At 39.0% G+C, this 14,061-nt stretch overlaps 1 protein-coding gene across 1 annotated transcript in view; it reads right to left on the bottom strand.

Moving 5' to 3' along the window:
- The window catches only part of LOC127622254 (protein PRRC2C-like), a 45,341-nt gene extending 33,136 nt beyond the window's left edge, over nt 1-12,205 (bottom strand). Inside the window, exons 1-4 of the mRNA XM_052096288.1 lie at nt 11,847-12,205; nt 6,938-7,107; nt 6,295-6,472; nt 4,290-4,402 (exon numbers count right to left, since the gene is read on the bottom strand). Coding sequence (XP_051952248.1) covers nt 4,290-4,402; nt 6,295-6,472; nt 6,938-7,052 — 406 coding nt within the window. The 5' untranslated portion in view covers nt 7,053-7,107; nt 11,847-12,205. The remainder of the gene's footprint in view (nt 1-4,289; nt 4,403-6,294; nt 6,473-6,937; nt 7,108-11,846) is intronic.
- Nucleotides 12,206-14,061: the final 1,856 nt, after the last annotated feature.

Here is a 14,061-nt window from a genome sequence, read left to right as displayed (position 1 = left end):
GGAAAATTTTGTCCAGGTGTATCTAGGAGAATTGGTGCTGTTTTGAAAGCAAAGGTGGACAAACCAAATATCGATTTAGCTTGTTTTAGGTTTACTGCACCTTGTATGATGTTAATTGATATATGAAAACTATTTATGAAGACATCCTCACTATGCAAGATTTTTCACAAGAGCCTAAAACTTTTGCACAGTACTGTATATTTCACGGTATACGGTATTACACAATTACTATTATAAGTGAAACAGAAGGGTTATGTTATTTATTTAATAAGAAAAACTTGATTATAATTGAAACTTGAAACCATTTATTTTATTGAAGTATGTGTAAAAAGGTCTCCCTTTTGAAAATAAAATAGAAACAATAAGCAAACAGAATTATTAACATGATACAAAAATAGCATGTAACTATAACATGTTATATAACTAAAGCATGTTAGCATAGCATATTAAATTAACTACTAAATGAAAAATAACATCAGCTGTGTGAGCTTTTAAATTAATGTACTATGATTATTTACAGTTAATATATACTGTAGGTGCTCGACAGAGCAGCCAGACTGCTCCTGTCTGTAACTTTAACTCAGTGCTTTATCAACTGGTTTTGCTTCAGGACAGATTTTACATTGGACATCAAGTGTCGACCTGCCATAGATTAAACATAACCTGTATAATAATGTATCCTTAACGTATCCTGGGTTGCATTTCCTTTTATGTTGTATAGTTTTGTTCATGGTTTTCCAGTACACGGACATGCATCAAGTGACATTTTTGTTGTTGATGTCAAAATCTACAGGAAGTTGTCTCTCTCCCCCTTTTAAAAATTGAAGAGCATATTTACTTATATGGGCCCATTATTATCCCGTTTGTTACATAAACACATCTTGAAACATTAACTACAGCTGCCACTGTTGATATAAAATGAGGTCTAATAGATTCTACCTTTAGATTATTTCATATGAAACTATAACATTTTGTCAAAATATAACGGTTACTTTTACTCATGTAAAATCTTGAAACAAATTTGTAAAAGGTGATGGTGTGTAATTATTATTTTTTATTTTTTTGGCACATAGCACAGTGTTGCTCTTTTCCTCAGGGCTGTTTGGCATGTCAGGGCTGCTACTGTTTGAGAGGTTCGAATTGACAATCTCCGCAACACTTTAAACTAAGTAGTCTCGCTAGAATTAAAATTGGTCACAGTTTTGATGTCTGCGCTCCGCAATATCGAGGGAAGCCCAGTTGTTGAACGTGCGCGCGTTACACTCGCGAAAGTGCAGATGAGAAGTCTTTAGCCATTTGCGAGATTATTACTCGATCACTTGGGCGGCCAACGAAATATCTTCAATGGGAGAAGTTACCATGGCATTGTTATTTCCCTGCTGTCCGCGACCCAGTCAAATAGACCAGTTGAGAAACACTGCTTTAACTCACACACACTCATGTCAGATCCCCTCGCCTCTGACATCTGCTGCATGTGTGTGTGTGTGGGGCGCAAGTTGACGAGTCTGACAGGGAGAAGGAAAGGAGATGCGCATGTGAGATTCTCCGTCCGGTTGCATTTTTTTCTCAATAAGCAAATGTACATGGTATGATAACCCTCAATTTTCAGACCGTGGTTTATCGTGAAACCTGTATACCGCTACAACCCTACTCGCATATGCAACTTAAGTTTGCATTATGCGTCCAAAAACTTTCTTTTATTAGCCACTGGCAACAAGTAAATATTATAATTTCACTCGCCAGTGATAGAGTCCCATTTACTAAATAAAAAGCAGTTGATTAAGAAGCTGGATTCAGCCTCGTCTTTCGCTGCATGATGTCTCATGTGCGCAGGAAAAAACACTTGTGTCTCATTCAGTTGACGAGCGAGCATCTCAGGGAACTGCAATGTGAAGATGAACCACTCCTCAAGCGCTCTGATGTGCATGCTGTCTACAGAGACTTGCGCCAATCTCCAGCGAAAATAGAAACAAGGTATAAACGTATAAATTTTGTGAACGCAAAGCACTCTAGTTTCACTTAACAGCCATGTAATGTGAAATATCCATGGTCATTTTGGGTTTATTCACGCAGTGTTAATTACAGGCAGTGAGACAGAGGAGATGGCCTGCTCTATTTCTGTGGATAACATCCAAGAAACTGAATCTTGAAGTCTTCATGAGAAATAAGGGCTTGTGAGTTAATCAGAGAGCCTTAAAATAATGTGTGAAAGTGAAGAATTTACATCAGAAATATTTTACTATTAATATAATTGCATAATATAATTCATATAATACAATATAATGTACTATAATAGCTATACAGGTTGGCTGGGCTACAAAAGAAGCAAAAGGAAAAAAAGTTCATGATTAACGTAAATTAAAGTTAGCATTACTAGGTTAATTGGCATAACGTTACACTGCTTACGGCTTCACTAGCTAGCTATCGTTAGCAGTTTGAGGTAATGTTTAAAGATTAAATGCTGAAACTGACATCACTAGTTTGTACCCTGCTTTTTAGAATGGTTAGAGCACGAAATTGTTAAAGCTACAGTAGGTAGTATTTATTAACAACTTAGTATGAGATATAGAGCACTCACCGGATCGGTGTCCATGCACACTGCATGAACACACACACCAAGGCCCCGATTTACTAAAGGTTTGCATGTATAAAATCATGTACAAACTTGATGGCTAAAAAAAACATTTCAGAGCTGATCTACTAACGTAGTCTTTTAAAGATTGTGTCATTCAGATGTGCAAAATAGCACGTTTCCCTGAAATTAATATGCAATTTAGAGGCATGATAAAGGGCGGTCTAGATGCAAATTAATCAAATTGCACCCCAAAATGATTTATCAAGCCTGAAAGTAATTTCAGAATCATAAACTAGAGCAAATTAATATGAATGAAAAGGCAGGTATTAATCTTATTTGCACTGTGCATCATGTTGACATTGTGACAAAAAGGAGACTTTGAGAAAACACCCTTTGACACATTAATGTGAAATTAGTTTTATTTGATTATTTTACAACTCTATATAATAACTGATAACATCATAAGCCTACTAACAATTTAAGTCCAAATTGTTGTCATTTGATGTTTTAAACATTGTTTTAACTTCTGAAATATATTAAGTGGCAGTTCTTTCCAGTAGGCAGGCCTATTCGCACCTGTATGCAGAACAGGTTTTGTCTTGATCCCGTGAAACGCAAGGGAGCACAAGTTCTGTACTGCACAGCTTCACGTGTCTCTCTCATGCACAGCTAACTTTGCCAGGTAAAGGTGCTTTAAAGAGCCCATATTATGTAATTTACAGGTTCCTCATTTTATTTTGGGGGCCTACTTGAATAGGTTTACATGCGTTAATGTTCAAAAAACATTTTTCTCATGTCTGAAACGCTAGGTTTTAGCTCCTATCTCTTTAAAGCCCCCCTTTCCGAAAAGCCCAGTCTGCATTGATTGGTCAGCTGGCCCAGTCTGTTGTGACTGGTTAACACCTTAGAGCGGGTGTTAGAAATGTAACGCCCCTTACTATACAAGAGTTTCATCTTAAAGTAGCCCATAGGCGGGTATTACGCAAATGTATTACATAGTGACATATCTAAGTCACGGATATAATGGCTGGTCTGCAAACCAGATGTTTCATGCAATTCTACAGCAGTGTTTTCTGTGGGAGAGGGTAACTCCCTTTGGTGCGGACTTTGTGCTTTGTAACTTTGCAGACCTATTACATGCACAAACAGCTATATTACACATTAAAGGACAGCTAAAATCTCAAAAAGCATAATAGAGCCTCTTTAAGAGATTTTTTTATGGAAATGTATGCAAACAATTTTACTACACCTTGAAAGATATTTATGAAATAAGTGTCCTGAGATCTCACTGGTATCTGTGATAGCTCTAGACTCTGTAAACAGCAAACAAAGACGTTTTCGCGTTCTGCGGACAATGATGCTTTCTGCCTATCAATCATTTTGCATGTTCACATAGTATTGTAGTTGCAGTGAATTGAGGCCATGTTGCTCCTAACAATTGTCAGTTGAGTACACAATTGTGCTAATGTTGCTTTTGACACACGTCTCTGCTCGTGTCAGTCTCAACAAAGCTCTTTTGGTATCTTTGGAGTGCGGGGTTTGGAAAAAGGGGCATGGCTAATCCAACAGCTCAGTTTGTGGAAATTCTAGAATGGCTAAAATCACTTGCAGTGCCTTAAAATCCATTAAAGACATAGGCTTAAACTCACCGTGTACTGCACATTCTCAGAGCACTTTAAGAACTTTGAGGTGGTTTAGAGAAGAAAAAGCGTACCGTCCAGCTGCCCAGACTGTTTGCTGTTGGCCCAGGAGCGGCTGCCTGCCAGAGGAGCTTCAGTGGTCTGGGGCACAGATGGCTTGGGCTGCGGTGGAGGGGTCTCTTGCTGCCTACAATCATAGAGAGGAGAGGTGCTAGTTGTACAGCAGTATCTAAAAACATCTTGAAGAGGTATGGAGGTGTATGTCTGTAATAAGTAATACCTCACAAACCTGGTTCTCATAACAGGTTACCATACACCAAGTAACTAAAATAAATGTACTAATTAAAATGTTTTTATTAAATGAATTCAAAATGGAGCAGCAACAATGAAGATATTTGCTCAAACTAAATACGAGAAATGTGGAAATACGAGACCTTTTTATTCTTATTACAAGCAGTCGAGCAAGTTTAGAACAGGTGGTTGCAGATGGTTGTCTGACAGTCAAAAGGAGGGTTCACCAATTTACCACATTGTTTCAATTAATATCCATGAATTTTCTAGTTTTAGGGGATTATTAGATTAAATATTTTAGAGCAGAGTAGGGCTGCACGATTTGGACAAAAAGTCATATTGCGATTATTTAGAAAAATATTGCAATTGGGATTTGAGCTGCGATTATGATGGTAATGTTTTCCACATCTTCAACTGCAAAAAGGCTACTGGGGATTTCACACTTGAGCCCTCTTAAAAAGAACCAAACTGAGACCTTTTTCAGTTCAACCACAAACAAATAAATACACTGTATATAAACTGTGAAACAAGTAATCTCAGCCCAATAATCATCATCATTAGTTTTTGAAACACAGCCAACTTGAATATTAGGGATGCTCCAATCAGGATTTTAACATCCGAAACCGATCTCCAATTTTCTTTTCATCTCATCAATCGTTGCTGATCATTTAACTTTTTATCAGCAGCTCTGTTAAAACTGGTTATATGTAAGCTTTCTGCTAAATATCACTTAACTAAATTTTCCTGATGGTAAAACCATAGTTGTTGCCTAGTTTTTGCTGTCAAAAATAATGTTGATTGATTGAATTATTCAGTATACACAAAATATAAATGTTACTCTTTATTCTAGGCCTTAAAAACTAGTAGGATTATACAAACTATTCTTTACTCTATATAAGGTAGTCCTAAAGAATGAAGCTTAATGTCATACTGAAGTTGAACTTATAACCCATTGGTGTAATTCAATTTAAAGTGAAAATTTTGGTTAATTTGTCACCATTTAATTTAATTATTTTTATTCATTATTTTATTATATTTAATTTAGCAATGCATTATATTATAGTAACTAAATATTTGATATAGATTTATTATATGTATGTTCCTTTTCATTTTGTTGGATGTTGGTAATAAATTTACTTGTTTCCGCGGGGAGTGTAATAAGGGCGACACGCTCTCTCGTGAGGGAAACAAATGAAAAGAGACTGGAAGAGATGCTTCTGGACTGTACAGGTGTTACTGTTAATGCGGTTTGCTCAACAATTATTTAATAAAGATGTTTGAATAATACACCATCTTGTATTCTGCAACATTATGATACCTGTGCCTTGCGGAGACTGAGATGCTGCTACCGCAGATAATAATAAAAAACGCTTCACGCAGGATGCGCCAGTTTAGTGTAAATAAAGCGTTAAGCGCACGTAAGCAAACGGAACCAAACACAGAGCACTTCTGTTACTCTAAGCATGAGAGGGAGTTGTGCAGCTCAGAGCCGCTCTGAAAACACTGTAACAATGCTCTATCTTAATATAGACTGGACAGAGCAGCGCAAATAAACTTTGAAGGGAGCAGACTATTTATTTAATTAAATCGCAGCCCTTTGCAATTTAATAATTGCACAAGGTCATATCACGGTTTCGATTTTATTTTGATTAATTGTGCAGCCCTAGAGCAGAGAATAATTAGAGAAAACGTATATTCACAAATTTCTGTGATGACTTAAAATTCCCATACATTTTTCAGTCCAGGAAAAAATAAAAATGGGAACATTGCAAGGGGATTATGCTTTACCGTTCGTCTCCTGGCTGATCCTGTCTGGAGGCCCACCCACTGCCGTCTTTGGGTACAATGCTAACGTTGGGGTCGTTGCCTTTGTTCTCAGCTTTTAGGCTGGGCAGGTTGGCCGGAGGGGGCATGCGTCGACTGACAGCAACTTTGCCCAGACTTTGGAGCCCATGTCTGGAAGCAACTACATGGAGAAAAAAAACAATTTATGTTTCCGCCAAAATTGTCAATGTAATTAAAAAAAAAGCACACCCTCAAAAGAGTAGCAGTGATATTTTAACAAACGTGCATGTGCTCGCTGTCATAGGAAAGGCATAGTGGTGACTGAGGAGTCAAAGGCTGCTTATTTGATCCAGCAAGGATGCTTGTTAGGGGTCAATGAATGATGGTCAACAACTCTAGTTCATCTGTTGACACTATCCTCTAATTAACAATTCTTGTTTTAAAAGGACTGTCAGGGGTCTTAATTTTCTTAATGAAAAATGTCATTTATTACTTATGATTTTGGGGTGAAATATGACCTGGACATGTTCTTGGCAGGTCTAAAGAGATACATTTATAAGTAACAAATTCATCAAGCTCATACTTCAAAAAATTAAGCAAGTAAACTCATCAAGATCCATAATTTTTTTTGTAAAGAGTGTCTCACCTGCAGTTTTCTGGGTCTCCAGAGACTTGCCCTTGTAAGTGTTGAACAGGCTAAGGGTTGCATACTTTGTCTTGCCATCCTTTGCCTTTGTGCTCTGCCCTGACTTCTCTGACATGTCGCTGGAAACTCATTGAGTCTGGTCCTGCGGCCACACCCCTCAGAACCAGCCTCTTAGGAAAAAGAAATTAAAAAATTGAGTGAGCAGAGAACAAACCCAGCATATTCTACTATAAACCCAGCATATTATACTATAAACTTGCAAGTCTTCAGTCAGTGACTTTACATGCACATTTATAATCAAGAAACACAGGTCTGATCTGCCGCAAATCGATGATGCATTGCATACTATGTTGCCTTGCCGACATCAGTGGAGATGGTGGATTTACAGCAAGTGGGGGGAACATTAATCTACTGTAAACCACATGGGGCTCCATTCATAATTAATGTGGTGTCAGGGCTAATGCCAAGACAGCAAAGTAGAAGCAACAGAGTCACCTCAACATGTCCATATAGGCCTACATAATTACACTCACTGTACTGCATAATACAAGACTTGTGTTCACACTCAAATGTAATATGAAATATATTACACTATATCCACATAACTTTACTGAAGTGTGTAACTGCCACCACTAGCGTCACCAAACGGAATTGATCTATAATCCCTCCCCTTCAAGAACATGTCATGCACACAAACCAGGCACAAAGGTGGTGAAGGTTTATTTTCGTCAGTTTCCCTCCCAAATCCCAGTTCAACTCCCCAAACTTCCTTAGTTCCTTATAGCCCGCTGGCTATAAATTGTACATTTCAAAAAGAGGAATAACAGCAAATTTGCAGTTGTGTTCAAGGCATTTTACAACTGACTGCTTCCAAAGTGGCTGGAGTTCATTCATATTTCTGTTCACGCATTTAAGGTATCATGGGATGTATAGCACAAGTGTTCTTTACTCCTTATATTTAGTGTATTGTGATTAAAACAATGAAATATTGTGATCTTTAAAGGCCCTGATATACATTCGGATAAGTTCTTCATTGTTCAGGGGTAAAAAGCAGTGGTTTTCAACTTTTTTTGGATGAACGGCCCTACTTGATTCCCTTATGTTTTTCTTTATACAAACAATATACATACGTATACATTTTTTCATGATCTTGCATGGACTTTTCACAAATTCCATTGTAAAACACAATAAAAGAGGGTAACAGGTACCTACTGTGACCAAGGTTAGCACACTAGCATTAGTGTCATGAATGCAGTATGTAAACATTACAAATTACACATTAACTACAGCATATATCTTTCAGTTATCAAATGTGCATGACCATTTACGTTTTAAATGTCAAAAGCAGAGAATAACCCAATGACCTAAAGAAGGTCAACACAGTTTTTACCTGTAGTCAGATTTTTGGCAGCTATAGGCGTATTGTGTAAAGATAAACGGCTCAGAGACAAATTATATAAAGCCAGATCAAAACATCATCCAACATGTACAGTGCTTAACATATAATCCAAACCTAGCCTCTATTTAAATATAATGGCTCTCACCATGCACTTAAGGAGAATCACATGAGATATAATGAAAGTGAAAGCTATACTCTGCTTTGACATACTGGGGTTTTCTGCCATTAATAAAACATGTCAATTAGATTTATATTTTAAAAAAAAAATTTTTCAAGTTCTCTGTCTCCAAACCATAACAGCCATCATCAATACAGCTGTCTGGGCTGTGGTATCTAAGGATGCAAGTGGAAAAGAGTGGTGTAAAGAGGAAGGACAGGTAGTCAAACTCAAACAGTGGGACAACAATGACAAAACAGTGGGACAACAATGACAAAACACTGGCCAGGGCATCCTTTAATTCACTCCATTTCAGGGGAGGGAAAGAGACAGACAGATGCAATCAACAAAACCCTTAAAGAGTCATTCTCTGGCTGTTTGTTAGTCCAAAGGTTTGAGACCAAAAGGGTTAAGGCTGGAAAAAGTGGCTTTTCCCCCCAAATAGGCCTGTTGCGATTATTAAATAATTATCTTTTCACGCAATTACGGAGCACTATAAATTTCAATAATTTTTAAGATCCAAATAAGGGTAATTTAAGTGAATATAGAAATGCCATGAATGGCGAGTTTGTGCTTCTAAACTACAGCAAAAATATAAGCAAGGATGGTGAACGCGAAGCGCTACCGTTTCACTTTAACGTAACAGCAAATCTTCATGGTCATTGTGGGTTCATAGACAAGTGATAAAGGAATGAAAAATTCTCATAATTTACTCAACCTCATTCGATCCCAGATGATTGAACAAGTTTTTAAAACCTTAAAGGAAATCATAAATCCCCATTTTATTATATGATTCCAAATTAAATATGAAATGTCATACTTCTTCAGGTGTATGTGTGTTTCATACACCTTAAAAGATAGTTAACCCAAAAAAGAAAATTCTCTCATCATTTACTCACTCTCATGCCATCCCAGATGTGTTCGACTTTCTTCTGCAGATTTGAAGAAAAATAGAACACAATCTTTGCTCTGTTGATCTTTAAAATGTTAAATGGAAGGTGATCCAACATTTGAGGCTCCAAAAAGAACAGACAGTCAGCATGAATGTCATCCACACCACTGCACTGGTTAAATTAATGTCTTCTAAAGTGAAATGATCAATTATGATGTGAAAATTATCATTATTTAAATGCTTTTAACTATAAATCATCGCTACCGGTCAGCAGCAGTACGCACATGATGTAATCACGTTGGCATGTTCACGTCTGAACGTGCGACACAACCGGAAGAGAAGCGCTGTTTACAACGGAGTAGGAGGAACGGTATACAGAAACTTTGTTGGTTTTGGTTTAGATCTGTATTTGTATCTGTTTGTTAACTCACTATGGGGCATTTGTGTGCTTATCCTGGATGACTCCGTTGAGAGAAAAACACGAGATTACATCCATAACATGCCATCGTGAATATGTCACATGAACTCATGCTGTTGTTGACCAGAAGTGATGATTTATTGATCTTTTTCACACCAAAAGCAATCATTTCGCTTCAGAAGACATTCATTTAACCAGTTGTATGGATGACATTTATGCTGTCTGTGAATTTGAGCTTCAAATGTCTGATCACCATTCACTTGTTAAGGACCTACTGAGTTAAGATATGTTTCAATTTTTCTTCAAATATGTTCTGATGAATAAAGATATGTTTATTCAAATACAAATCTGTGAAGTCGTGAGGGACAGTAAATGAAAATTTTCATTTTTGGGTGAACTAGCGCCTCCCTTAAGAATGACAATTTGTTTGTCAACTGCTTATAATAATTGTGAAAGCCCAAAACTAGGCAATTATTCTTCATAATTTCAATTTATTGTTTGACAATTAATCGTCAACCATTTCATAATTGTGACAGCCAAACCTACAAATGACTGATTCTAGGCTTCCTAGACATTTCCCTTACGTTATACACACAACAGGGACACCATCATACAGTAGACTTTTATTCCACTGTACACTTCAATTTTTATTAACTGATCAAACACTATTAACTGATGAACAAAACTGGGTCTGATATAGAGATAAAATGGAAAATTCAATCACATCAATTTCTGGACTGCTCAGCTCCAACTCCTCCACCCAAAGCTCTGATATCCCATCATCCCCCTATCACCTGGCCATCTGCCTCCCAAATAAACAAGCCAATCGCTGTGCCAGCTCTCATCTGACATTCCCAAGTGAGCATCCAATCAATCACTCTTGCATTGAGCTCCAGTCCCTGAAGGATGAGGAAAATCAATACTTTTTAAACAGATTGGTCAATGAGGTTCTTAAAAATATGAGAAATGCACTCTTATAGGAAAAACCTCACAGGGTTTCAGCTCTAGTTGATCTTTAGTTATCAGCAAGCCTCAAAATATTTGCTTGATCTCCTGTTCCAGTATCGCCATGCTTTATTCTTATTATCTTTTAAAGGTTTGCCATGTTTTAAGAAACAGTGTCCTTGGTGACATTTCCTCTTATGGATATGTAGCTCTTTATTAAGAGCAGGAAGTTAAATGATTTAGTCCTCCTCCCACTGAGGCACACAAGAGCTCCCCAGTGAGATCCTGATGAATCAAATCTAACTTGTTCCTGCTTCAGTTAAAAGACTCTGTTGTGCTTACACCATAAACGCCTCAGACACTCTCGATTTAATGTTGAATTCAAGTCTCAAGGATCAACGGTTACCACGAAGTATCTTACATCATTATATCCCATTGAGGCATTCAGCAGATGATGTGGCACAAAAGGATGAAAAATCGGTTTGAACTATTAGCTTAGAAGGACACTATGAGGAACAGCTATACACTTGCAATGGGGAGAGTGTGGTGCCTGAACAATTCTATGCACTGATTTTAATGGTGTACTTGGACCACTTGAGCCTTCACCTTTGGCTAACCTACTAAGAATTGGACGCTAGACAGCTAGTGCCTACGTGAATCCCTTCCTCATGACTGTAAACTTGCGGTTTCAGTCTTAAATTACAACAATAGAACTACCGGGTTGAGATCCTGCGGACCCAGCAAGCATGTAAACTAACAAGCCGAACAATTTTCCATATAATAATAGTAATATTTTATTTGGAAAGTGAGGCGTTTCTTGAGATGTGCTGGTCAGGTGGGCCCGATGAGGTGGCCTGCAAACCCCCATTCTTCTCGTAAAACCACCCTCCGGTTAATAATCTATTTTCTATCGCCCCTTAATGCACTAAATGTGGTGATATTAGTACTGCCGTGTGTAAAAGATAATGAAAGCGGGATTTTGATTGAGGTATTTTTTTAATGTGATTTGTATGATTGGCTCATGGCAGGGCTAATACTAGCAGGACTGAGCCTTTTCTCCTCAAATTAAGCAGCACGCTGACTAGCCGTTTAACATACCTGTCTCCGCCGGTCCCGTCTCTCTCTTCAGGTATGTCGTTTATTCCGTCCAACGGATCCGTGTCCTGGCGCGCTTTGTGTTGTGTGTGTTTGAGGCCGGCTGTGGATTACAAAAGCTTGTGCTATGCTAGTCCCACACCGCTGCAGCTAGCCGAACAGCTAGAGAGCCACAAAACCTCCTCTACAAACGAGAGAGAGTGGCGCTTCAGTAACCTCTGTCTTTATCTTTCTCTGTGTCTCTCTCCGTTCGCGTCGCCGGTGTGAAATGAGCAGTAACGGGCGGTTGGCGGTTTTTCGTGGTCTCGTGCTGAGACTGGGGTCTGGTGCGCTCGAGAGAGGGCCCCGCTCGCGCCGCGGCTTGTCACACAATCAAAGATGGCAGAGCGCCAATCCACGAGAGTCTGACGTCACCACGTACAGGCGCCGCGCAGCGTCAAAGAGCGAAGAAGTCTTTTAACATTAATCACACAGCAGATGGCGATCTATTTCACTCGTTACTTCAGCAAAATTGTACCAAATTTGTTTTTTTTGTGTGTGTGATTATGAGTTTTGGAAATTCGAATAATGAATTTGGATGTGATAGGTGATATGTGAGGTTACGGTTTCAAAACCCAACTTTAGTTTTTTTTTGTACTGATTTAAAATAATTTGTTGACTCCATTTATTCTACTTTAATCATAATAATTATAAAAGCTGTTTTAATCTACATGGAGAGGGTCCATACATGGGGATGCCATGTTAGAATCACATGACCAGCCGAATACTACTAGCTTATTCTCAATAACCGTCCTGTTATTTGACACTTTCCCTCATTGATTAAAGCAATCATGGCTGACTGTGAATACAAAATTTCTATAATGGTATCTGAAACTGAAAACGTCTCGGTTACATCGTAACCTCGGTTCCCTGAGACGAAGGGATCGAGACATTGCATGCTAAATCATATGGGGAGATGTAACCACACAACATAGTATCGTCAATTTTCTAATATTGGCTATTCCTCAGAATTTTCTGACTGAGGGACAAGGAGAGCATCACTCGCACCTCAGAAGAACAAGAGTCTTGTAGTGCGGCCAGCTTTCGCAATGTCTCATAACTGAGATGTTCCCTTATGACTCAGTACATTTCAAATTGCATGCTGATGCATATGGGGAACAGAATCCCATCCCACCACACTACATGACTGTTACGTCACAATGACATAACCTTCCAGAGCGGAAACATGGCGTCGCAGTCCCATGGGATGGCGAATGACATGAGTATGCCGCAATGAGTGACCCTCATGTTGGGCCAGGTGGGGAGCACTTAGAATGAATATATGAACTCTAATCATATAGTTGAATTAACCCCTTTACAAACCCAGTTGGGAAGGGAGTTTAGTTATTTTTACAAGGGAGTTAACAATGGCCTGCACAGTGATTTTCGTGGCACGCAGTGCTAAATCCATAGTGGTGCAGAGCTCTTTGAATGTCTCTGGATCGTAGCCTTGCTTGTCCATTTGCTTGAAGAGCTTGGCTTGAAAGACCTAGAGTACCGCCATCGCATGTGGTGCTGAACCAGCTTGGCCCACCGCTGAGTATGCTGAATAGGGTGCACGCCAGGATTTTTATAGTTTGTTAAGAGACACGTCATTTGATGGCATCCGGATTGCAGGAACCACTCAATATCGAGCTCTTCGACCTCCCTTGAAAGGACGTCAAGCATCTCCTTATAAGTGGCGCATACAAGCTCCTTGCCCTCGCTAAGGGGAGGGGCGGTAGCATCATTCAATGACCACTCACCTTATGCAGCGAGAGACATCATCATCATCCCCAGCATCAGAACCACCGAACGAGATGATGCCGTGTGCTCCTGCAGAGGGCCGGAGCTCATCACGCACATAATGTATCGGCATAGACGCGTTGCATGGAGATTAAGAGGCTCGCAGGGCGTATGCCGGCACAAGATCCTCCTCAAATTCATCCTGCTTGACCTCGCAGGTTCCACTGTGTTCCACTGTGCCTCCTTGTGTGACACGGGAGTCTGTGTTCCTGTCTTCTTAAAGTTGCTATTCCTTAAGTGTTCCTTGTATGAAAGACACATCTCGCCATCAGACCAGAGAGAGCATGAGATTCAGCCTCCCACGCTTTCAAATTACGTACATCATTTAAACGTGATTGTGTCACTCAGTGCCAGCTAGAAGGCATAGATCGGGACATATCTTAAAGATCACACC

The sequence above is a fragment of the Xyrauchen texanus genome, chromosome 28 (genome assembly GCF_025860055.1).
Source record: "Xyrauchen texanus isolate HMW12.3.18 chromosome 28, RBS_HiC_50CHRs, whole genome shotgun sequence".
NCBI lineage: Eukaryota > Metazoa > Chordata > Actinopteri > Cypriniformes > Catostomidae > Xyrauchen > Xyrauchen texanus.
Note: the sequence above shows the minus strand (reverse complement) of the source record. Positions and strands in the feature narration are given on the sequence as shown.